This window comes from Schistocerca nitens, chromosome 8 (genome assembly GCF_023898315.1).
Source record: "Schistocerca nitens isolate TAMUIC-IGC-003100 chromosome 8, iqSchNite1.1, whole genome shotgun sequence".
Taxonomy (NCBI): Eukaryota; Metazoa; Arthropoda; class Insecta; order Orthoptera; family Acrididae; genus Schistocerca; species Schistocerca nitens.
In genome coordinates, this window is record NC_064621.1 from 380,902,339 (window position 1) to 380,928,622 (window position 26,284).

The following is a 26,284-nucleotide window of genomic DNA, read 5'->3' on the forward strand; positions in this document are numbered from 1 at the left end:
CCAGTTCACATTCAACCAGAATGATACTTCCTAGTTGCTTATGCAATTCTACGATCAATTCCTAATAAGTTAGGAGGTCTTATTGCACTATTCTTATCAATTAAAATCTTAATAATTTAACCATTCTGAGGTATCTAATTTTATCCTATCAACCAAATTCTATAGTAGTTATAGTAGTTGTATGTTTATTAACATGAATTGGTAAACGACCAGTTGAAGAAGCTTATATAATAAGTCAAATCTTAACAATTATGTATTTTACATACTTCTTGATTAATATCCATCTTGTAAATGGATGAGATAAGCTAATTAAGGAATAAATAAATTAATTAGCTTAGGAAAAGCATATGTTTTGAAAAAATAAAACTAGGAAAACTTCTAGTTTTATGTTTTCAAAACATTCTATTAACTTTGCTTAGAAAATTTGACTAAATAAACGAAATAAATAAAAATCTTTAAACCAACAAAGAAAATAAAAAAATTTAAAGATGAAGGTAGAAAACTTTTTCATCCAAGTATATCAACATATCATAACGAAACAGTGGTAAAGTACCTCGAACCCAAATATAACCAAAAGATATAATAATTAATAAAAAATATAAAAGAATAAAAATCACCACCTAAAACAATTAAAGCTGACAACATTCTTATAAAAACAATTCTAGTATACTCAGCTAAAAAATTAAAGTAAAACCACATGCACCATATTCAATACTAAAGCCTGAAACTAACTCAGACTCAGCTTCAGCAAAATCAAAAGCTGTACAATTAGTCTCAGCTAAACAAGAAGAAAAACAAGCTAAAGCTAAGGGAAAATAAATAATAATGAATCAAAAATAAAGCTGATAATTTATAAAATCAAACATGTTAAAACTACCAATTAAAATAATTAAAGACAATAAAATGAAAGCTAAACTAACTTCATATGAAATTGTTTGAGTGACAGAATGGAGAGAACCTAATAAAGACTAATTTGAATTACAAGATCTATCAGCAATTATAACAGTATAAACACCTAATCTAGTACAGCATAAAAAAACAAAAACCTCAAAGAGAAAGAACACATATAAGTTAAGTAATGGAAAATTACTCAAACAGCTAAAGAAATCATTAAATTATCAGGGGAAAAATAATAAAGTAATTAATTAGATGTAATAGGAATGGGCTGCTCCTTAGAAATCAACTTAATAGCATCACTAAAAGGCTGTGGGATCCCTGCAAATCCTACTTTATTTGGACCCTTACAAATCTGAATATAAACTAAAACCTTTTGCTCCATTAAAGCTAAAAAAGCAACACTAATGAAAACACAACTAACTAATAAAAGAAAATTTAAAATTAACAAAATAAATCATAAAGTATCTATACTATCTGTATACAATATCTGCATAAATGAATTCTAAATTCAACACATTAATCTGTCAAAATAGTAAATTACTTAATATTAATCAATATCGTAAAAAATAATTTAACCATATCGTCCTTTTGTAGTAATATGGGTTAATAGACTTAGGATAGAAACCGACCTGGCTGACGCCGGTCAGAACTCAGATCATGAAAGAATTTAATGGTCGAACAGACCTAATCACTGGGCTCCTGCACCCAAAATTTTTCTTAATCCAACATTGAGGTCGCAATCTGCTTTGTCAATATGAGCTCTCAAAACTAATTACACTGTCATCCCTAAGGTAACTTAACATTATAATCATAAATTATGGATCAAATCAACAAACATAAATCAGTGATATAATAATGAAGAGTTTATCTATTCTTCATGTCACTCCAACAAAACATTATCATTAAATGTAGAAAGAGATACAAAAACCTTTATAAAAGTAAAATGTTAAGCTCAATAGGGTCTTCTTGTCCTAAAGGAGAATTAAAGCCTTTTGACTCAAAAGTTATATTAAAAAATTTATTAACAGAGAGTTGATTTCTTGCCAAGCCATTCATTCCAGCCACTAATTAAGGGACTAATGATTATGCTGCCTTTGCACGGTCAAAATACCGTGTCTCTTTAAAAATCCGCTCAGTGAGCAGGCCAGACCTCAAAATATTTTCAAAAGGACATGTTTTTGATGAACAGGAGGACATCAATTTTGCCTTGTTCCTTATAATAAATTTACAAAGTAAAAATTTTGTACAAATAAATATACTAATTCTATCATTATTACAAAGTTTAAAAAATTAAATCAATAGTCTTAATAAAAAACCTAAAATATTTATAAAATCTAAATATAAAATAATGAACTAAAACGTTATCTTAAGGATTGCTGGTTTAAAGCTTACTATTATATTTTAGAAAACAAATTATAGGTTAATAACTTCAAAGCTTATCTCTTAATGAAGCAATTAGTTGATATTTACACTTGAAAAATTAAGTAAAAACAACTAACTTTAAAAAATTAAATTTTTTCTTAAGAAACTAGTTATCTTAGAAAACGATTAACATCTCATTTCTAAAAATAATTTAATAATTATTATAATCCATTAATTATAAATAATTTATAAATCGAGACAAGTAAAATAAATACTAAAATTTTGTTAAACCCTGATACAAAGGTATAATAAATAAAATCTACTTTAAAAAATTTAAAATAATATTTCATAAAACATTTACATTACCAATATACTATAATTTTAAAAATAAATTCTATAAAATATATTAAGACAAAAACCTACAAAATTATTTATATTAAATAATTAAATAAACAATAAATCAATATAATAAAATAAATAATAAAGACATCCTGATTGCACAAAATTTTTCAGTGTAAGTGAAACACTTTACCAATAAGTTATATCTTGAACCTCTTCTTAGATACACATTCCAGTACATCTACTATGTTACGACTTATCTCATCTAAATTGAAGCAACCTTAAAATACTCAAAATAGAATACTCAACAACAAGAGTGACGAGTGATGTGTACACATCTCAGAGCCAATATCAGTTAAATTAAATAAATCAAATTATCATCAAATAAACCTTTATCAACAGTATTTCACCATCAAATCTGTTATAAACAAAAATCTATTGTAATGCACCTCCTCTTAACTATAAGCTGCACCTTGACTTGAAATATTTTATAATTATAAATCTTGAGAATTATAACTCTAAATAGATTCGCTGATAAGGGAGATATACAAACAAATCAATTAAGTAGAGTAAATCATGTATTATCAGTCACGGGGCAGGTTCCTGTGAATGGAATGAGATACTGTCACATTCTTTGGTTTTAAAGACCTTAACTAATAGTACCCTGGCAATTATAATTAACATTTAAAGTAATAGGGTATCTAATCCTAGTTTATTATTTAAATTAAACAGATTCATAAAAAGAGCTACAAATAAATTTTAACATTTCACCTTACAAATTTATATTGTAACCCTAATAATATAAACAATAGTTTTAACCAATAATATTCACTTGTATCAATCATACAACCATGGCTGCTGGCACGAATCATGTCGATTATTAATCAACGTTTAGTTTAGCAAAACTTACATATAATACAAAGAAAAAGTGAATAAACAAACAAGAATAAAACTTTTAGGAAACAAGTAAGAAATTTAAAAATTAATCAAAATAGGAAAAAAGAAAAAACACAAATATTTAAAGAATACGAAAGAAAAAAATACAGATAGTAGCAAAAAAAAGAAACAGGCCCCTTTCATGACCACAAAACGTCTCCATTATATATAAGTAAAAATAGATATGGAACACGTATACCAATAAATGTATTGTATTCTTCCTTATTTAATCTTTCTTTACACTAATAATAAAGAAATATTAAATAATATAATAAATATATGCAATACAAATATGTAAATTAAGAATAATTAAGAAAAATCTCCCTCGATTGCACAAACTGGTAAGGGGTTGAAATAGGGGATGAAAGGTTTCTTAAAATACTTCGCTTTTAAGGGAATTTTGAAGCTACAGTTACAAAAATTACCATTTGAATTCTCTATCAGAAATTAAAGTACATGCTTCAGAATTTTTCGAAATTCAGTGACTAAGGAGAACTATAGCAGATGAATTCTTTTTTGGAAAATAAAGGGTTACTGAAACTCCTAGTGAAGCGAAATGATAATTAAATAGACACCCTAGCTGCAAACAGGCGTTGATATACTTCACTGGGACATGTTGAAAATGTGTGCCCCGACCGGGACTCGAACCCGGGATCTCCTGCTTACATGGCAGACGCTCTATCCATCTGAGCCACCGAGGGCACAGAGGATAGTGCGTCTGCAGGGACTTATCCCTTGCACGCTCCCCGTGAGATCCACATTCCCAACATGTCCACACAACTACATTCGTAGTGCGCCTAATAGATGTTTGCCCATCATACTCATTATTCGTGGCAGATTAATCTACCAAGTCCCGTACGAGTTGGGGCATAGCGTGTGCGTTCACACAAGGTCAATGGCAGGGAAGCCATATTTTAACTACATATGACGGTAGTATCTGTTCTCGAAAGAACACACACGGTAGATGACCATGCAGCTTTGCTAGAAATGAAATGATAATTAAATAGACACCCTAGCTGCATGGTCATCCACGGTATGTGTTCTTTCGAGAACAGATACTACCGTCATATATAGTTAAAATTTGGCTTCCCGGCCATTGACCTTCTTGTGTGAACGCACACGCTATGCCCCAACTCGTACGGGACTTGGTAGATTAATCTGCCACGAATAATGAGTATGATGGGCAAACATCTATTAGGCGCACTACGAATGTAGTGGTGTGGACATGTTGGGAATGTGGATCTCACAGGGAGCGTGCAAGGGATAAGTCCCTGCAGACGCACTATCCTCTGTGCCCTCGGCGGCTCAGATGGATAGATCGTCTGCCATGTAAGCAGGAGATCCCGGGTTCGAGTCCCGGTCGGGGCACACATTTTCAACGTGTCCCCAGTGAAGTATATCAACGCCTGTTTGCAGCTAGGGTGTCTATTTAATTATCATTTCATTTCTAGCAAAGCTGCATGGTCATCCACGGTATGTGTTCTTTCGTGAACAGATACTACCGTCATATATAGTCCTAGTGAAGCATTATCAATGCTACATCTGTGAAAGCTGGTATTAACTTCTCGGTCAGAAATACAAAAATATGTTTCAGTTTTTTTGGAAATTCGACCTCTAAAGGGCTAAGAAAGGGGATGGAAATTTATATAAAACATTTCATCATGAAAGAATATTTTAAGCTAAATCTACGAAAAATTGTATATGGCTTCTTCGTTGAGTGAAAAGTACATATTTCAGTGTTTTTGGAAGTTCAACCCCTGAGGGACTGAAATAGAGGATGGTAATTTTTATGAAAATATTTAGCTACATTAAAACATATTTAAAGCTAAATCTGTGAAAATTTGTATTTGACATCTAAATAAACATGTGTTAGTGGATGGAAGATTTTATGAAATATCCCCAGAAGAACGTAAAGGCATGATTAACAAAAACCAGTCTGTCCAAATTAAACTCAAAAGACAATGCTTCTATGGTCTTAATTAGCTTGCAAAGCTTAGAAAATGCTGCATTTTGTGAACAACATAAAAATTTTACTAAAGAAAAACGAAAAAGCCTCTGCAGACTATACAGCCAACACGAGCGAAGCAGTGGACGCAGTAAAGACATTAACCGACTGGTAAGCACTTTTGTTCAGGTCATTTGCAAACAACGATCGAATCAGCAGCAAAACAAATCTACTGGAAGAAAAAAATCTGTATGGACTGACGACGTTGGTAATCTGAAAGAAGTTTTCAAATAAAGGTTCTGATGTATTTGAAACTGAAAGCTTACATTCAATGTTTGGCACATGGCTTCTAGCCACGAGGCATCAACTTTCATTGTCAAAACCGTTCAAAAACTGGTAGTTACTCATCAGGGAATGTAGATGTCTAAGTGAATGATTACTGGAAGAAGACGAAAACAAATTAGTGGACTGTGGAAGTAGGAAGATGTGGGAATATCATGTAACTAGAAGAAAGGATACTGAATATACTAAGAGCACTGTATACTGAATTCTTTTGCACAAGAAGAATCAGACGACCACATATCTGAAGATGTAGAAATGAGACAAGATAACATAATAGAGAAATTGTATATTTACGTCTGGAAACCATAAAACATGGACAAATTTGGAGGAGGCTGTATCGAGAAGTGGATGTCAAATGACTGATGATCATGGTGATTCTCATGATGATACATACATCATATTATTTAAAAACAGAAGGGGTGTTAAGAATGTGATGGCACCTAGGTCACCACGGTGAGTGGAATAATTCAAAGTACCACGTCACTTGTAATGGCCATCAGTGTTTCCCTAAACGCAGGATGGGCAAGACAAATGTTATTACAATATTTAAACTGTGATAGGTAGAGGACAGGCGACACAGAAGAAACTCAAAGTTCCTGCAGGTACTGAGATTTTCAACTACTGCTTGAGATTCCCAGTGTGTACCATCATGTCAGAAATGTACTGTGATAAGCATCAAATGGGCACTGTCTGATCAAAATGATTCGACACCCTATGTAATGCGGAATTGACCACCAGATGTCTCGAGAAGCGTAGCTCCCAGTACCAAAAAAAAGAGACGGGGAGTATTTTACTGTCAGTAGAGAAGTAGCAATAGCAGGATGGGACGGTAAGGTGAATTCATTGAATTCGAACTTAAACTTGTCTTTGGATGTTACGTGAGTAAATAATCTATCAGGCATCTTTTATCGCTTTTAAAGCTGTCCAATTAGACTGTTAGTGATGTGATTGTGAAATGGAAAAGCGAGGGAACGAGCATAGCTAAACCAAGACCAAGCGAACCTCATGTACTGACGGACAGGTACCGTCAAGCATTGCAGAGACTGGCTGTAAGAAATCACATGAAATCGGCCGAAGGACTCACTTCTGAGTTCCGGAGTGCCACGGGCAGTCAAGCTAGCACTATGACTGCCCACAGGGACTTAAAAAGAATGGAGTATAATGGTCGAGCAGTTCCTCATAAGGCACACAGTTCTGTAGTGAATACTAAGTGACGATGGAGGTGTAAAGAGCTACGCCACTGGACAATAGGTGACAGGATACGAGACACTGGGGGTGACGAATCACACTGTACCCTGTGGAGAGCCGAGGGAAGGGACTGTGTTTGGCGAATGCTTCGAAAGCGTTACCTCACACATGTGTATTGCCAACAGTGAAGTACCGAGGACGTATTGTAACGGTTTGAGGTGGTTTTGGTGGTTAGAATGGGATCCCCGTACTGCGCTTAAGAAAACTCTATGGTAAGGATATGAATTTTACTGTATTGCGTACTGGAGACGATGATTGTATGAGCTTGAAAATACACCCGGTCATAAAGTAGCATCTACGGGACAATGGTTTGTGGATAATAACATTCCTGAAATGGACCAGCGTATCAAGATTCCTGATCTGGAAGTAATGGGACACCTTTGGGGTGAGTTAGAACGTCGACATTCTTCGGTTTCGGCTCTTGGGTAAGACATTCGCACACGTCATTGAATGTATCTCCTTATTAATATACAGTAATACACTCAAGAGCCAAAGGAACTGGCACACTTGCTTAACATCGTGTAGGGTCCCTGCGAGCAAGCAGAAGTGACGCAGCACGACGTGGCATCAACTCGTCTAATGTCTGAAGCAGTGCTGGAGGGGACTGACACAATGAATCCTGCAGGGCTGTCCATAAATCCGTAAGAGTATGAGAGGGTGGAGATCTCTTCTGATCAGCATGTTGCAAGGCATCCCAGATACGCTCAATAACACTCATGTCTGGGGAGTTTGGTGCCCAGTGGAAGTGTTTAAACTCAGAAGAGTGTACCTGTAGCCACTCCGTAGCAATTCTGGAGGACCCGGCCGAAGTGGCCGAGCGGTTCTATGCGCTACAGTCTGGAACCACGCGACCGCTATGGTCGCAGGTTTGAATCCTGCCTCGGGCATGTATGTGTGTGATGTCCTTAGGTTAGTTAGGTTTAAGTAGTTCTAAGTTCTAGGGGACTGATGACCTCAGAAGTTAAGTCCCATGGTGCTCAGAGCCATTGAATTTGAATTCTGGAGGTGTGGCGTGTCACATTGTCCTGCTGGAATTGCCCAAGTCCGTCGGAACGCACAGTGGACACGAATGGATCTAGGTGATCAGACAGGATGCTTACGTTCGTGTCGTTTGTCAGAGTCGTATTTAGACGTATCATGGGTCCTACATCACCATAACTGCACACGCCCAACAACATTATAGAGCCTCCACCGCTTGAACAGTCCCTTACTGATATCCAGAGTCCATGGATTGATGAGGTTGTCTCCATACCCATACACGTTCATCCGCTCGATACAATTTGAAACGAAATTCCTCCGACCATGCAACATGTTTCCAGACATCAGCAGTTCAATGTCGGTGTTTATGATCCCAGGCGAGGCGTAAAACTTTGTGTCGTATAGTCATCAAGGGTACACGAGTGGACCTTCGGCTCCGAAATCCCATATTGATGACGTTTTGTTGAATGGTTCGCACGCTGACACTTGCTGATGGCCCATCATTGAAATGGGCAGCAATTTGAGGAAGGGTTGCACTTCTCTCATGTTGAACGATTCTCTTCAGTCGTCGTTCTTGCAGATATTTTTCTGGCCGCAGTGATGTCGGAGATTTGATGTTTTACCGGTACACTCGTGGAATGTTCGTACGGGAAAATCCGCACTTCCTCGCTGTGTCCCATCGCTGTACTATAACACCACGTTCAAACTCACTTAAATCTTGATAACCTGCCATTGTAGCAGCAGTACCCGATCTAACAACTGCACCAGACACTTGTCTTATACAGGCGTTGCCGACCGCAGCGCCTTATTCTGCCTATTTAAATATTTCTGTTTTTCAATACGCATTCCTATACCAGTTTCTTTGGCACTTAAATGTAGATGTCTGGATACCTCTGATCAGATACTGTACCAATGCTGCCCGTATGACACTTCTTCTTTAGTGTATATATCTCACGATAGCTATCGATTGGTCGCTCTCTACTTTGTTCCATGCCTCTTTCTGAATCTGTCGATAGATTCCTCAGTTTTTCATGTCATCTAGCATTCCATGTCTTCTTCTTCCATTTCTTAGATTTCTGCAATCATTTCTTCACCTAATCTTTTGCACGCAATTTCCTCGTAACACACTTTTTGTACTACACAACGTTCTTTACTCGTTCTGTAGTTTTCACTAGTTTTGTTTCATATCCTAGTCTTAGAAGTACTTCTTCATTCATCATTTCGTCACTCCATTTCACTTTTAGCATATTCCTTCATAAACACGTTTCAAAACTAGTCGAGTATTTATTCTCTTTTCTATAATTATCCATGATTCGCTGTCATACAACACTACACTCCAGGCGCAGCGCTTGGTGAATCTCTTTCTTAGTTCTATATCAATTATCACCGAAAAGGAAAGCTGCAACCAGCCACGCTATTTGAATGATTTTTTCCACTGTAACTAGTTTCGGTCGCAAATGTCAGTAAGGTTGCGTACAAAATTCACATTTCGTGCTATAAAGTAGAATGAAATGTAACATACTGTTTGAGATTTTGCGTTTTAGAAAAGCTTTTACTTTGTATGAAAAGATACATTTTGCTTTACTTAAGGAAAAGATTGTGTTTTATACATCACATCACAGACGATTCCTTCATTGATATGTAACACGTTGGACCATGGACTAAACACAAAATGGCGGGCACTTGTACTTACATCGGACGTCACGTCAGCTGATTATAAATGCTATGGTTGACCTGTTCTTTTCACTTTGGCAGTTTGAGAATCACATTAATTCGTATTTGCTTCTTTTTCTTCTCATCTTTACCCTTTCCTGGTATTCTTTCATTCTCACACTTTGTACCCGTTTTTGGGCTTCTCTCCATAATGTCTCTGTACTCAGCACATCCCCTCTCCTAAGCTTCACATGATCCAGTCACCTAGCCATACATTCCCAGACCTCTGCTGCAGCATCTCCAAAATGTTAGGGTATCGCTGGTTGTAGCAATCTAACATTTCACGTGGGAGTTGAAGGTTGGCATGTACATATCACGCACTTGTCGCCAAAGCTCTGTTTGCTTATCTTTTGTCTTCTGAAGTTATGGACATCTTGCAGAAGACCTCGCACCATCGTGGCTAATATGAGGATTCGGTTTTGTGGGTCAACTACAGGTCTACTTTCCAGTAATGAGTACATAATTTTTAAGGGAGCCAGGTATTTAGTCCACGTTGCAGTGTTTGACGTAACAATCAAGCAAATCGCTGTTGCAATCACAATTATATCCTACTACACACGTCCAAATTAATGGTAGTGAACTATTTCACGGTGTCGTAGGCACTATTGCGTAGTGCCACATACTCAGACACCGGTATGTTACTGCTTCATTCGACCGTACCGTCTGAACGAAAGCCATGAACTCAATGGAATGCAATAAAATTTGAATAACACTGTATTAAAACAAACATGCCGATTAGTGAACGCACTTCTCAGGCCACAAATTCCCTCTCAGTGAGTCTCACTAATGAATGCTGACTGAAGAGTGCTGTCGGCCCCTGACGCCACTGAACGGCTGACAAGCTGCAGCGGATTTTCTGTCACTTGGTTGTGGCCAAACAGAGGCCACAAAACGCAGCGCTGCCGTATGACGCGTTGCTACGATCAATCAGTTAGAGGTAGGAAAACAGTCCTCACGTGAATACCTACTCCTTAGCTGCTGATCACAAATCAATAGGCTATCCGGTAGAAGGATTTAAGCCATACTGCATTTTACTGTTTGCACCAGGCCAATTAGCCATAAATTATACACAGTGATGATATTCATATCAGAAAACTTGTACCATGTAGAACTGTTATTATGCCTTTAGTTTTTCCATCCGGCATTTAATACTGCAGTCATGCAACTTGTATATTTTAATATTGTTCTCCGTCGTTGTAGACTGTGTTTTTGTTAACACCCTTGACATCTTACTGGAACAGGGAGTATTTTACCCGGCTAATATCTGGTCCTGCACGATCAGTATAGTGTTACTAAATGTTGACCCGTACATCATAGACTTCTTTGCGTCTTTTCCTCGCTTCCCTTACTGATACGAGCACTGAATTAAGTTACTAGTTGAAACATTAGCCACCGTCCCACCGCCACAGCAGGTGTTGTGGTGTGATACTCTTTCTGAATTCAATTCCTTCGAGCGAAGATCGGGAACCTCACGCACATCTCTCCCCAGAACAGATCCAGAACCCTATAGTGCTGGAGATAAGCGCTATTCCCTATTCGATAAAAATGTGCCTCCAGTACCTTGGAACTGTTGACGTGCTTGCGAAACATAACTGTTCCAGGAGAAGACAAAATCTGTCATCGTTAAAGCGACGCACCGATACATCCGAGCCATGGCATAAATTTTCCAATGGAGTGGTCCGATGTCCCTGCGACGCCACGTCTACATTCATCGATATCATTACTAATTAGTAATTCTTATTGCAATTGAAAGTGTTTGGACACAGATGCTGTTTTGGATTTCCCATTCGTTCTTCCTATTAAAAGTCCAGTTTCATACAATGGTAAGACTGCTTCGGAACGCGCTAATTTTGTAGCTCAGGAATGTAATGATAATTTTATGTTGCTTAAGAAGATCAAATGTACGCCGAATAGTTTCCGGATCATTCAAAAATTTGCGAATTTATTGTTGTGTTTGTATCCTGTTTAAGGTCAGAAGTGGTTCTCGCACCGAAAGATGATTACGCCAGCTTTTCACTTCAAGATCCTAGATAATTTCGTGGACATATTTGGAGAGAATTCACAAATACTGGTCGAGAAGTTGAAGAGCAAATCGGACGGGCATGCCTTTGACATCTACCCATACATTACGCGTTGTGCCTTGGATATCATTTGTGGTGAGTATTATTTTCGAAAAGCGTAATATTTTGGTAGCCTACTAATAAATACCTGTACAAAGTGAGCTTTATTTCTTCTGAACGTCTGATTGCTTAATATGCCACACAACAAACTGGTGAAACGGACCTATGTATCTCTAAACAAATAACGTATTGAAAGTTACAACTCTGAGGCTTTTTTGGCCACTTCATGTCTTTTGTCAATTTTAATGGAACAATCCAGTAAATTTGGTTTACAGTTCCCTTTATAAATTATCTTTGCTTCCCAAGAGTTGCAGCTACTGCTCCCCTCGCATACTATTGCTTTCTTAAATTTAGGCATATATTGACTAGTTTGATCATGGAGCAGGTAAGCGGTAAATGCTAGGAATAATTCTGATCAGGGTTCAAGCGCGTTTTATTAGCTAAGTCTTCTGCCTAAGATAACAAAGATACAATTTCTTGAAAAACATATGTACACGTAGTCATAGAGGAATATTTACGTCATATCTGTAAGATAAATAAACAATAAAAGGCTTTTACTAACTCGTTTAATTTCGTATTTTGACTTGGGAAAATTAACGAGACACTTCTGGTTCCCTGGCGTTTACGTAACGAGCCTATTGGAGTTTTGGAATTCATACTTGTTATAAAAATGTACGTGTGTATGTACGTTGCACTGGACTGATTTCAGTCGAACTTGTACACTTGTCGTTTGCTGTCTCGAAAGAAACGCTGTTGTGGTAAGAAGCACCCATCTATCAAAGGTGTGAGTGGGGGTGAAACAGAGGTGTGGCCCACGACGCGCAGATACCCATACTTTAGTCATTCGGTATTTGACAATACGAGCACTTAGTGACTTACAACAAACTTCAAACCTTTACAAATTTTTTTCTCGCTGACAGCCTCCACTACACGATGAAAGGAAAAAAGTATATCTCTTGCTTCTTTTCCACTGTTCGTGCAGTAAAAGTACCGCATGAGGCATAACATTAAAATTTATTGTTTCTTTACTACTAACTGTATTCGCGACACATTTTGCTGCCAATATGCGCATATTGCACTGAATGTAACTACAAAATAATATCATTGTAAGATATGTAGTTCAGGAGATATGACGTCATAAACAATTAGATGCGTGAAAAACTGCCGCATCGTAAATGACCTTTAAATTTGTTACTTCGTTACTACTACCTTCATTGGCAACACATATTGCAGACGCTGTCTACACATGCCGCTAAATGAACCTACTAAATTATATCACTGTATGACACATACATCAGGAGATACGACGTCATAAACATTAAGCACAAGGCCAGACGCTGTGTGATAATGACGTGGACACACAGCTATAAATAAATACCAGGACAACGCCGGATTTTTATGCTAGTAGTAATAATAATTAACAGATAAAGCAGAACGATAATACAGAGAAAGAAACACTATTACAATGAGAATGTAGAAGTTATAACCCCACTTTGAACAAGTGATAGAATCTGATTACGAAAACACAAGAGGTGAAATTATGCAGCTTGAAACATTTATACACAAAAGAGTTGTGGTCCAACGCTACAGAAACTTTCTCTGCTTGGCACTCTCGACATTATCATATAACTTAAAAAATACGAAATGACTATAAAAGTTCCCAGTTGAGCCAATGATTTCAAAGATTGAGTATAGTATTCGGCCGTTATAAGGAAAACGTCATCACTCACAATAAACGAAATTGATAAACACACACATGAAATATTAATCATATCTTACAGGAGTAGGTGAATGTTCAGCGCCAGTTTCCCGGTGAGAGACAATTTTAGCATAAAGCTTTCACCAAGTAATCTTTTTTCGTGATCGTCGTGCACTAAAGGTTTCGTACTGTTCGATGTCGTTTGCTAAAAATTGATCCAATTAGGTTAACTTCCTTCTTAAGGCGCTTCCAATGTTCACAGGCAGTCCTGGACTGCAGAAAACGCCCGGTAGTAAAAGGCGCCAAGTATAACTTTCCGACTACACCAGAACATGGACTCATATGGCAGAATAGTGCCTCTAGCCGGTCACAGGTGTAAATATCCCAACTAACTCATACACGACTGACTCTTGAGGATGACCAACACTCTTAAGTCGGTGAAACGCTTACTGCCCCCTGTGGGCGCGGAAGGTAAACACCTTCCTGCGAGTTTGGCAAAGTCAGAGTAAGAAACTATCCATTCCATACCACGCACTGCCCTTCAGTCTATCGAAGTGTTAATGATCCTGTCTCTTTCTATCTCTTTTCACATTTTTTCTCGTTTATCCTTTTCTTTCTGTCTGTCTTCTGCCAACTGCGTGGTTACGACATTCTATACGGCAAACTGAACTAACTATAGTCGATATATGTCAGCACAAAATGAATAGAAGGAGGAACAAAGATTTCGAAGCACTGGGAAATACGTTGATATATTGATGTCAAGACGAAGTTTCTTCCTTTGCAATTACGTAAACGCTGTGTTTGCAACTAATCTGTTCTTCACAGTCAGGTGCTCATTGCGTGAACATTGTAGGTAACGTGGGGAAATTATTTTATGTTGTATTTAAATTTTATTTTTATACTGAAGATGTTGAGATGTTGAGGTAGTGTTTTTTTCACAATTGAGGGTCAAATAATTTCACAATGACTGATTCATAAGATCACATTCCGAATCAGTAAATTCTTACAAATACCTTGCTGTAACAGTTGTGTGGATATGAAGTGGAATCATCACACAGACTAAATCATAGGTAAAGCAAATGACAAATTTCGGCTCATTTGTAGGACTCTGTGAAAATTAAGTCCTCTAGTTCTCAAGCGCATGACATTCATAGGACTACCATGGAATAATGAATGCCAACTGGGTCAAAACTTTCATTATAGAAATATATCTACATCTGCATCCACACTCTCCAAACCACTGCAAAGTCCATGGGAAAGGATACTTTCCCGTGTACGACAACGTAGGGCCATTTCTCATTTCATTTGAGTACGATTATGGGAAAAGTGACTTTTGAAATGACTATTTGCGCCCCCTAATTGGTGTAACCTTGACTTCATGGTCCCTACGGGAGTGATGTTAGGTGTTTGTGGTGTACTCCTAGATTCCCCACTGTTTTATGAAACATTATAAGTAGGTCTTTGCGGGACTGTTGAGTCTGTCTTCATGCGTCTGCCACTTCAGGTTTCCCGGTGTTCCTGTGAGGCTTCCACAGGCTACCGCTCGTGTTCCCCTCTTTGCATACATTCTGTATTCCCTGTTAGCCCTATTTGGTATCGATATCACGCGCTTGATGACTACTGTGGCTGAATTTTCACAGTGTACTGCAAATGAGCCGAAATCTGTCATTTGTTCTACCTATGATTTAATCTGTTGATGATTCTACGTCATCTCCCGACAAATTGTTACAATCAGGTATTTGTAAGAATTTACTGATTCAGACTGTGACCTTCTAAATCAGTCATTCTAAAATTATGTGACCCTCAATTATAAAGAAAATACTTTCTCATCATCTTGCATAGAAAAAGAAAATTTAAATACATCTCCTACAAGACAAAACGATTCTCCCAGTTACCTGCAATGCTGACCCAATGAGCACCTGACTGTGAAGAACAGATTAGCCGCCAAACACAACGTGGGTCTCACGTTAATTTGTAGAGTATTTCTGAGTGTTGTAGATGTGTATATAGAGTAGTTTTAGGATGGATCAACAATGTCACATCCCTCACTTCATAGGACACTGCAGACAGCTCTGAAAGTTAATCCAGGTCATTGGCACAAAGACTAGTGATCGGGAACTTAACGCCGCCACCTTTCCTTCCCTACATGATCACTTACTAGCAGCTAGGATTCCAACCGGCTTACATCGTTTTCGTTTACTTCCAAAGATGTAAAATTTCGGCTCCTGATAAAATTGTGCCCAATACGTAGTTCTCATGTACATTTACCGCATCATGCTTATGTAAACAGTTAAATTTAGCATATTATGAAAAGTACCTAGGACTACAGCAAATCAAGAAACCAAACAGTCCTCCACTCGGCATGAATTATGATATTACTGCAAATTTCCAATTATCTTATTTAATAACAGACTTTAATTTAGAGATACTGAAATGATCTCAATACATTTCTCTTCGCAGAGACGGCCATGGGAACATCTGTCAATGCCCAGAATGAAACCGGATCAGAATATGTGTCAGCAGTGTACAAGTAAGTTATCTCTAATTAATCATTCACCTACTTTTCCCCTTAGCATTTGAATTAACCTAAGTCATCAGATAATGTACCCCGGAAGAACGAAGTACTCGATTTCACTTCATCAAAAACACGGAGAAGTTTTGACTTTATGCGTAAAAATGGAAAAACTCGGAGAGAGTCAAAGAAAAGTCTGAAGTCTCGTAGAGTTTGACAGGTCTAGATGGAGAGCGGGCCGACGAAATTATGACCGGACTGAAATCACAGCCCTGAACAGTGGGAAAGGCAAGTTATTGGAGAGTGCAGCTGAGCTTTTAGAAATTGTCACACACACACACACACACACACACAGTCTCTCTCTCTCTCTCTCTCTCTCTCTCTCTCTCTCTCTCTCTGACAACTGCCCACTACGAGCGTGAAGAGACCTGCTGGCACTGCGGTTATGTGACAAACTGCGCCTTTGACAAAGAGCAGATTGTTATGTACCAGAATCAGGCATCGACAAGACGGGAAGGCTTTCCGCGTGGTACTGGAGTGAGCGTGTGGTTGAAGGACTTGAATGATGAAGACGAAATAACGAATAGGCAACAAGATGTTGGACGGTCACTCCTCATCACAGAACGTGGGGGCCGGAGGTTTGCCCCCCCCCCCCCCCCCCCCCCACCTGTAAAGCAGGATAGGTGGCTGTGGATGGCACCTATGAAGCAGGATAGGTGGCTATGGATGGGATATATGACGGCAGAGCAGAATGCTGGTGCAGGTTCAGCTGTTTCGAAGCACACCTCTGAGGGCACTGTGTTGAAAATAGGGCTCTGCTGTAGACGGCCCATACGTGTACCCATGTTGACCCGACGACGTCATCAATAACGTGTCGATGGTATCTCCGGACATGCCGTCATCCAGACGAATGGCAATTCGAAGCATGCACCTCGCCAGGGACGCACACCGGTGGTGTCAGTATTATGCTGTGGGGGCATTCATATTACCGTCTCGGGACCTAGGGTAGTAATCGATGGCACCACGCCATATGTGATTTCATGAATTGAGTCACTTCCTGCTAGGTGCCTCCCCTGACGGCAATGACTGCGACACAAGGCGAGATTCACGCTGCGGTGGTTTGAGGAGCATGATATGAACTGACGTTGAAGTCTTGTACACCAAGTTCGGCTGATCTGATCACGGTGAGACACTGTCGTCCGCCAGCTCCGCGCCCACAGAGCATCGGCCCGTAATTTGTAGGAATTTCGTGATCTGCTTGTAGACACCGGGTGCCACATATCTTCAGGAATGGAGGACCTGTCGAATGCATGCCACGTGGAGTCGCTACTCTGTTGCGTTCTAAATGTGAGCCAACATCCTGTTAAGCAGGTAGTGATAATATTTTTGCTCATCAGCGTATAAATATTTGGACACGTATATCCTTGCGAGGTGGAATCGTAGTATTCATAAATCAAATATTCTGTTTTGAGTTCTTTTAAACAAAATTCTCGTGATGTAACTTTCCACCTGCGATCTTGTTCGTACTTTGAAGATTAATACACGCACATAAAGCTTAATTAGCAAACTGGAATGGTAGGTAGCATGCAGGTGGCAGTAGTAGTAGTTGTAGTAGCAGTAGCTGTAGTATCCAGAAATAAGTGAAAAATGGAAATTTGTACCATGGCCAAGATTCGAACCCACATCTCTTGCTGACGAGGAAGATGCACTAACCATTACACCACCAGGGCACAGTGGCCTTGGACAACTGCAAGGACTACCTTAGCACGCCTCCCTCCTCAATCCAAATTCCCATTCAAGGCTCAATCCACTTGGTATAATCCCTAAACTCGAACATTTCCGGCCTCGGTATAAATTTTCATTTGTCGCTTGAGTCTGCATATATACATCATAGATGTTTGAAACCTGAAAAAACGTGTGGAACCACTTAGTTTCATTTTATATCCAGGAAGAAGAAGAAAATTTTACAAAATTTTTTCGTCTCAATGGCATTCGAACAGTATTGACAATAATGAACAACTGTTTTATGAGAAAGATAAAATTTCAGTTAACACAGAATTATTTTTGCCTTCTCCGAAACAGACGTTATACGAGTCACCGTGAAATTATTAATGAATCACGCAATGAGAATGACGCTCAAAGTTCTTCTTTTAAACATTTAAGGAAAATGTTAAAATTTTGCATACATGAGTTTAAAATCCCACACACAGTGAGAGAATCAAAATTAACAAAATTTACAAGTTTCACAACAATTTTCCGTTATTCAGTAGATGAGTTGATATAACACATAAACAACGGCAGAACACGATTCACATATCCTCTCGCAATCCATCTTCCGCCAGTACACACTCTTCCATCCTCCGGACTTAACAGAAATCATACTCCAAAACTTGCGAGGGTAGCATTCCTGAGAAACTGCCAGAAAGTTTCATATCACGCATGTTCCGCTGAAGAGAGAGAATTCGTTCTGGACACAATCCGCTAGGCTATGGTTAAACCATTTCTCAGCCATATCCTTTCTTCCAGGAGTGGTGAACCCGCAAAGTATGGCAAAACAACTATGAAGTTTGGAACACAGAAGAGACTTACTGGCGGAAGTAAAGCTATGAGGTAGAATCCTGAGTCGTGTTTGGATAGCTCAGACGGTACTGCATTTTCTCTCCAAAGGTAAAGGTCCCAAGTTCTTGTTTCAGTCCGGCATACAGTTTTAGTTCCCCAAATTTCAAATCAGCTTTCACTCCTCTACAAAGTGAAAATTTCTTTTGCTAAAATAGTAACTTGGTACTTCTAACTGATCAACACGAATATTCTTCTTATTTTCAGAGATGTTAGTAAACGTTCACGAATAGAACTGTAAGGATGCTACCGTATAGGAAATGAGTAAACTACAGCGCAATGGATTTAACTGCTGAGGTCATCAGTCTCCTAAAACTTAGAACTACTTAAACCTAATTAACCTAAGGACATCACATACATCCATGACCGAGACAGGATTCGAACCTGCGACCGTAGCAGTCACGCGGTTCCGGACTGAAGCGCCTAGAACCGCTCGGCCACCGCGGCCGGCAAACTTAAACATCCTGGGTTTTGTGGAAGTAATATGTAGGTGACGTTTCACGCTCTGACACATTAGTCTACAACCTATTTGCGCGTTACACATCGGACACTACAGTGAGAGAGGGAATCGCGTAGCATTACACCCACCAGACGTAAATAGGGAAGCACATCTATTATTAGGAGCGAAGAGCTGGCGACTTGCCATGTGCGTGATGTGGTCTTTGCGTTTTGCCGTCGACTTATTGAATGAACGTATCATACAGCTGCTCAGTGGAGGAAATACTCTGTTAACGCAATCCTATTTACAAAACGAAACTGAATGACTGAAGCAGAAGTGTGATTGTTGACTTTTTTTCTTTTCCAGTACTAAATAGTTGTTTTCCTACGAAGTTAAAGAAAAATTTCAAATATTATTGACTGACAATCTTACGGAATAATTTCTAAGAGAGAAATGATTCAAAGGATGTTTCTGTGTTAACTATTATTGGGTTTGACACAAAAGAAAATATTTACGAGCCAAAGTAGCTAATTTTTTTCATTGTATTTAGAGACGTACGATATGTTAATACATAGGCTCTCCCAATCCAGTGGGAGAAGATTATACAGCTGGTATAAGATCTTATTATAAGATAAGGAACTAACGGCCGGAAATGAATATCAGGTGTTTTGTTGACGTAACTTACACTTTTTAGTAACACCTTAAGGAAAAGGTATGTGAAGTTGCAGTACTTTAAAAAAAAAGACTTTAAAGTACAAATGTTTTCCAGGCAATGTAATTAAATTTGACACATTTTAAGGAATGTTATCTGGATACAAACATAAGTTTTCACGCTTATTCAAGTTATACGCTTTTAATTATAAACAATCGAAATTTTTTCAATAAGGTGAGTAAAAAAGCCACTTGATTGAAAAATCTTTCAGAAAGAAATTAATGTATTTTTGTACAAAGTTCAATATACCGCTAAAAAACATCTGCGGAACAGGATATTTATACCTTCTTTTGCTAGACTTTTACAGCTCTCCAAATTTCTGTGAAAAAATTTTCCAGATCTTAGGGCTTTTCTTTTACGTAAATGCCTTACTGTTGTGGTAAATGAAAATTCCTTACACAGAATGTTTCACTATAGTATTGACTAATTGCAAGCCAAATTTAAGTACTATAATGTCAGTGGTTTATGAGGAAAAGATACGTGAAGTTGCCAAAATGTAAGTTACTGGAAACCTGAATCAAAGATTTCACAGTGTTTGTATTAGATCTTACCTTATCTGGGTGAACTAGTGCAAAACATATGCATTCTTCTCTTCATCCTCAACAGTCTTTTCTTTGTTGTCCTCTTACGTTAACCTGATTTTCGAACTGAGTTACAAAAATGTCAGTTGCACCAACTCCCTTGTTATCAATTTCTTTCAATATCGACAGTGTGAAACCTCCTAGCCTCTGTAGAGGCAAGTTTACCAAACTTAAAAACCAAACAAGAGTCATACGCTGCAGTTTCGTCAGCACTTGTGGAAACAAATGATTTCTTGTGGGATGGTTTTCCTATGAGAGATTTGTAACTTTTCTTAGGATTTTGAGTCTTTCCATGAACACACTTTTGTAGAGGTTCTGGATCTGTGAAACACCGAAATGTTCCCCACACTGTGACTGCATAGAACAGGAAGATAAAATCGCAGAAATACTAATATGCGCCATTGCAGAACAAAGGGGCGTGACATCGTGCAAGTTTTTGTTAATTGTTACTTTTATCACTCCTTGGCGTGGAACTGGAAAGTAATATTCTGGAATAGAAATTTCAGTACCATGCAGTAAACGAAAATCCAATAAAAATTTTTGGTCGCTTTGACATACGTCCCTCCTGAAGCCCAAAGCAGTTGTGCAAAGTGGCAAGCACCGGGCACAAAACATACATTGCAATGGCGCTCAACAAAAAAATCAATTTTAAAAAATTTCACAAAATTGACTTTTATCATCATACTAAGCAAGGCAAATTCAGGAAGAATTTGGCAAAAAGTAAACAGTTATTTTAAGGTGTGGTTTCACTGTGGAATATAATTTCAGAATTTCACAAAATTAACTTTTATTATCATAGTAAGCAACGAATACAAGAAGACATTGGCAAAATGTAGATAGTCAATTGTTTTAAGGTTCTTGTTTCATTATGGAACCACTTACACAGACAGATTTCAATCACCCATCAATTCATGAGATGTATATGTGAATGCAGTTTCGCAGTTTTCCTAGACACAATCCCCATCTCGAAACTTCCATGAACTCATAATGCTTAAAGTAAATTAGTCCTGACCAACAAGCAAAAATGGGCCTAAATATAATAAATTGATATCAAAAGTACATTCTGTTCCAGTGGTAACATTTCGTAAATACTCATAAAAACGTTAGTACAAACTAAATATTAGATTACAATAACTGTAGCTGTACTTACTTTCTCTGTCAATGACCTCTTCAAACGGATCAGTGTAAGAAGACCATGTGTCACAATCTCATCTCGTACAATCACGCAGCACAGTCTCCGGACCGACTGTTGCTTTGAACGCTGTAAGTGACCGTTACAATGCACTACGTTCATATAACTATCTCAGTGAAATTCAAGACATCTCCCCTTTGCAACAGCGTCGGTGGTCTCATGCGAAAGGCACTGGTATTTAAAAAAAATTGATAATATAATGACAGAAACCACTGCTACTCAAAGGATTAAAGCTTTACCACACATTCTCGAATATAACTGTTCTCTCTTGAACAAAGACACGGGCAACTACAACTCTAGCATCCAGTTACTCCTGGAAGCTTCCTTTGTTGCATGTCTATGGCTCAGTAAACATATTTTTATCCAGACATACTACAGATGTGCAGCATATATTATAAACTTTTTTAAGAAAAAGGAAAGCACCGTATTTTACTTTACTTATCTATACTCGCCTCTATGAAACTTGATTGTGGTCGTCAGATTGGCCCCCCATTATTAACAATACGATAGATCCGTCCACCAAAAATGGAATACTAATCAGTGATATTTACATAATTCAAAGATATTTATTTAATCTTTGGAAAAAATAACCTTTCTTAAATAATTGATTTATAGTTTAAATTTGTTTACATTCATAACGAGTGTACAGACGTAAGTAAATGAAATTGAAAGAAAAAAAAAACAGAAGAAAACTTTTTGAGACACTGTAATTTTACATTTTCATCAGAAAAATTAAATTTTATGTTTTGTTGACCAGATAAGTTTAGTGTCCAACATAAAATGCAGCAGTAAGGGAACCCATTACTACAAAAAAATTGTTGCTCTACCGAAGGTGACGTGCCTGCAGCTTGCAACTAGATTCGCCATGGGGCGCTTAACACTATAATATAGGGAACACAAAATGAATCAAATATCAGTCATTCATTAAAAGTATACACAATAACAACACTCGTACTAGCCTGAAGGTAAATTCTACACTTATTACCTAACTCAGCGTACGATGATTACCTAACAGAAGTTCACTCATGGACTACCGCCGGTTGACAGTCCATTTGTTCAGGCTCTATGAAAGTTGAACGCTTTGACACTCGGTGATGAGTGTCCGAGAAATCAGTCACTGGTAGCTGCTGCGCTGTAACTGCGGCAACTGCAGATAACTGTTCGGCAACCTAGAATTTGGTGGCTACTGTAGACAAGTGATCGGCAAGTGGTGATCTGACGCAAGTGGTCATCAGGTGTGCCGAATAAGTCTGTGCGCACACATTTATCCTTTAACAGCGGAAGGATGTTCATCTGTGATCCGTTTTGCTGATGCAGCAAGTAGTCGCTGGTGTCGGTACCCTCTGTGGCGGCTGACATTACTATTGGCGGATAGAGCGAGCTACACTGAGCAACACAATTAACAGGGCCACTTTTTCAAACCCCATCATTTTCTCCCATTCCAAAGCATGAGTTCGAAATTTGGCTCGAAGGTGCCTACAACCTTCTTCTGTGATCGTACAAAAGCGTGGCACTTTCGGCAACCCTCATACACTATGCGATCAAAACTAATTCAAATACCCCAAAAACATACGTTTTTCGTATTAGGTGTATTGTGCTAACACCTACTGCCAAGTACTGCATATCAGCGACCTCAGCAGTCATTAACATCATGAGAGAGCAGACTGGGGCGCTCCGCGGAACTCACGTACTTCTAACGTGGTCAGATGACTGGATGTCCCTTGTGTCATACGTCTGTACGCGAGATTTTCACACTCCTAAACATCCATAGGCCCACTGTTTCCGATGTGATAGTTAAGTGGAAACTGGAAGGGACACGTCCGGCACAAAAAAGTACGGGCCGACCTCATTTGTTGACTGACAGAGACCGCCGACAGTTGAAGAGGGTCGTAATGTGTAATAGGCAGACATCTATCCAAACAATCACACAGGAATTCCAAACTACATCAGGATCCACTGCAGCTACTATGAAAGTTAGGCGGGAGGTGAGAATACTTGGATTTTATGGTCGAGCGATTGCTTATAAGCCACACATCACGCCGGTAAATGCCAAACGACGCCTCGCTTTGCATAAGGAACGTAAACATTGGACGACTGAATAGTGTAAAAACGTTGTGTGGAGTGACGAATCACGGTACACATTGTGGCGATCCGATGGCAGGGGTTGGGTTTGGCGAATACCCAGTGAACGGCACCTGTCAGCGAGTGTTGTGTCAACAGTAAAATTCGAAGGCGGTAGTGTTACGGTGTGGTCTCTTTTTCATTTCATGGAGGGGGCTTGCACCCCTTGTTGTTTTGCGTGGCACTATCACAGCACAGGCCTACATTCAAATTTTAAGCATCTTCGTGCTTTCCACTGTTGAAGAGCAATTCGGGGATGGTGATTGCATCTTTGAACACGATCGAGCACCTGTTCATAATGCACGGCCTGTGGCGGAGCGGCTGTATGACAATAACATCCCTGTAATGGGCTGGCCTGCGCAGAGTCCAGAGCTGAATCACACACAACACCTTTGGGATGTTTTGGAACGCCGAGTTCGTGCCAGGCCTCACCGACCGACATCGATTCCTCTCCTCAGTGCAGCACTCCGTGAAGAATGGGCTGTTAATCCCCTAGAGACCTTCCAGCACCTGATTGAACGTAAGCCTGCGAGAGTGGAAGCTAAGGGTGGACCACACCGTATTGAACTCGAGCATTGCCGTTGGAGTACGCCACGAACTTGTAAGTCATTTTCAGCCAGGTGTCCGGGTACTTTTGATCACATAGTGTATTTCGCATGTGGTCAGCAAGCACTAATGCAGTGATATAGCGACACTCAGCTCAAGTTGGGCCGATGGGTTTGCCGGCACATAGTCATCTGTGAGTGAATGTATCTGTACAGGGACATTTTTTAAATACCTGTCAAAGGTGTGCGAGGGCACCGAGGGCGTTGCCAAACTAGGGGGGAGGGTGCGGGGGGGGGGGGGAGGAGGAGGACAGCGGTTTAGAGGGATTATTTGCTCTTTTATTCATGTGCTTGTTATTGTCAGATTGCCGTGTGATTATGCCACAGGACGGCTCAAATCAGGACTAAACAAGCATAAAGACACTTTTCTGCTTCGGATCATGTTCATACTTCGCCGAATGTTTTTGAACGGTCTCTAGTGATTCCATCCTATTTACCACAATCAAAATTGCGGTCACACTCCACTGCAAACTGGTTCGATCGTGTTCTGTGAGGTTGCAGCCCTACGATATCCTTAGAGAGAGGTCGAATCGTTGTCAGCAGTGTGTAAGGTTGTCTAGAGAGCCGTTCTGTTGCGCTTCACACGGCAAATTGTCATTCTTCGACCGCGAGATGTGTGTGTACGAACGCCTCAGCCGACCGGAGTGGCCGAGCGGTTCTAGGCGCTACAGTATGGAGCCGCGCGACCGCTAAGGTCGCACGTTCGAATCCTGCCTCGGGCATGGATGTGTGTGATGTCCTTAGGTTAGGGAGGTTAAGTACACTGCTGGCCACCGTAAATGCAACACCCTGAAGGAAGCATCCGAATCAAGTGAAATTTACACCATGAGTTTGCAGCGATGAGATATGCAACTGATTAGAATTTCAGCGCAGACGCACATCACGCGCGCCTGTGGCGCCACCTCATAGCGCCATTTAAGGCTTGGCGATTTCGACGAGTGTACGTTCGGCACGTGTGTTTACCTTGTGGTTGTTTCACAAGACGATCAGTTATGCCTCGTAGACAACAGCGAACATCTTTTGATCAAGTATCCGAGTTCGACAGAGGAAGGGTAGTGGCTTACCGAGATTGTGGATTATCATACAGAGAAATCGCTAGTCGTGTTGGACGAAACCAAACAACTGTAATGCGGATATGTGACCGTTGGATGCAGGAGGGTACGACGGACCGACGTGGTCGATCGCATTCACCTTGGTGCACCACTGCACGTGCTGATAGGCAAATTGTGCGCATGGCAGTGACGGATCGCTCAGTGACATCCCGAACCATAGCACAGCACATTGCGTCTGTAACGCATCATCCAGTGTCTGCGCTTACCATTCGACGCCGTTTACAGCAGAGTGGTCTGTCCGCAAGACGTCCATTGCTTCGTCTACCATTGACGCAGAACTACAGACGTCTTCGTCGCCAATGGTGTGATGACAGACGGATGTGGACGGCAGAATGGAATGACGTTGTCTTTACTGACGAGGCACGCTTCTGTCTGCAGCACCACGATGGTCGGATTCGAGTGTGGAGACACCGTGGAGAGAGGATGCTGGACAGCTGCATTATGCACCGCCACACTGGTCTTGCACCGGGTATTATGGTATGGGGCGGTATTGGATATAACTCTCGCACGCCTCTAGTACGCATTGCCGATACTTTAAATAGCCGGCGCTACATATCCAAGGTGCTGGAGCCAGTTGTCCTTCCTTACCTTCAGGGCTCGACCACAGCCATATTTCAACAGGATAATGCGCGACCACACGTGGCACGCATTGTCCAAAGGTTCTTCGTAAATAACCAGATTGAATTGCTTCCCTGGCCGACTCGCTCTCCGGATCTTTCGCCGATAGAAAACATGTGGTCCATGGTTGCTCAACGAGTGACCCAGATTACATCCCCAGTTGCCACACCAGATGATCTTTGGCAACGTGTGGAAGC

General features: G+C 39.6%; 1 protein-coding gene and 1 non-coding gene across 2 annotated transcripts in view; one reads left to right on the plus strand and one right to left on the minus strand.

Annotated features, from left to right (window-relative positions):
• Positions 1-26,284, plus strand: part of LOC126198783 (cytochrome P450 4C1-like) — a 94,349-nt gene that overhangs the window by 34,669 nt on the left and 33,396 nt on the right. The window contains exons 4-5 of the mRNA XM_049935349.1: positions 11,731-11,916; positions 16,040-16,109. Of these exons, the coding sequence (XP_049791306.1) occupies positions 11,731-11,916; positions 16,040-16,109 (256 nt within the window). The remainder of the gene's footprint in view (positions 1-11,730; positions 11,917-16,039; positions 16,110-26,284) is intronic.
• Trnat-ugu (transfer RNA threonine (anticodon UGU)) lies at positions 4,162-4,236 on the minus strand. The gene has a single exon. It is a non-coding gene; the product is annotated as a tRNA-Thr (tRNA).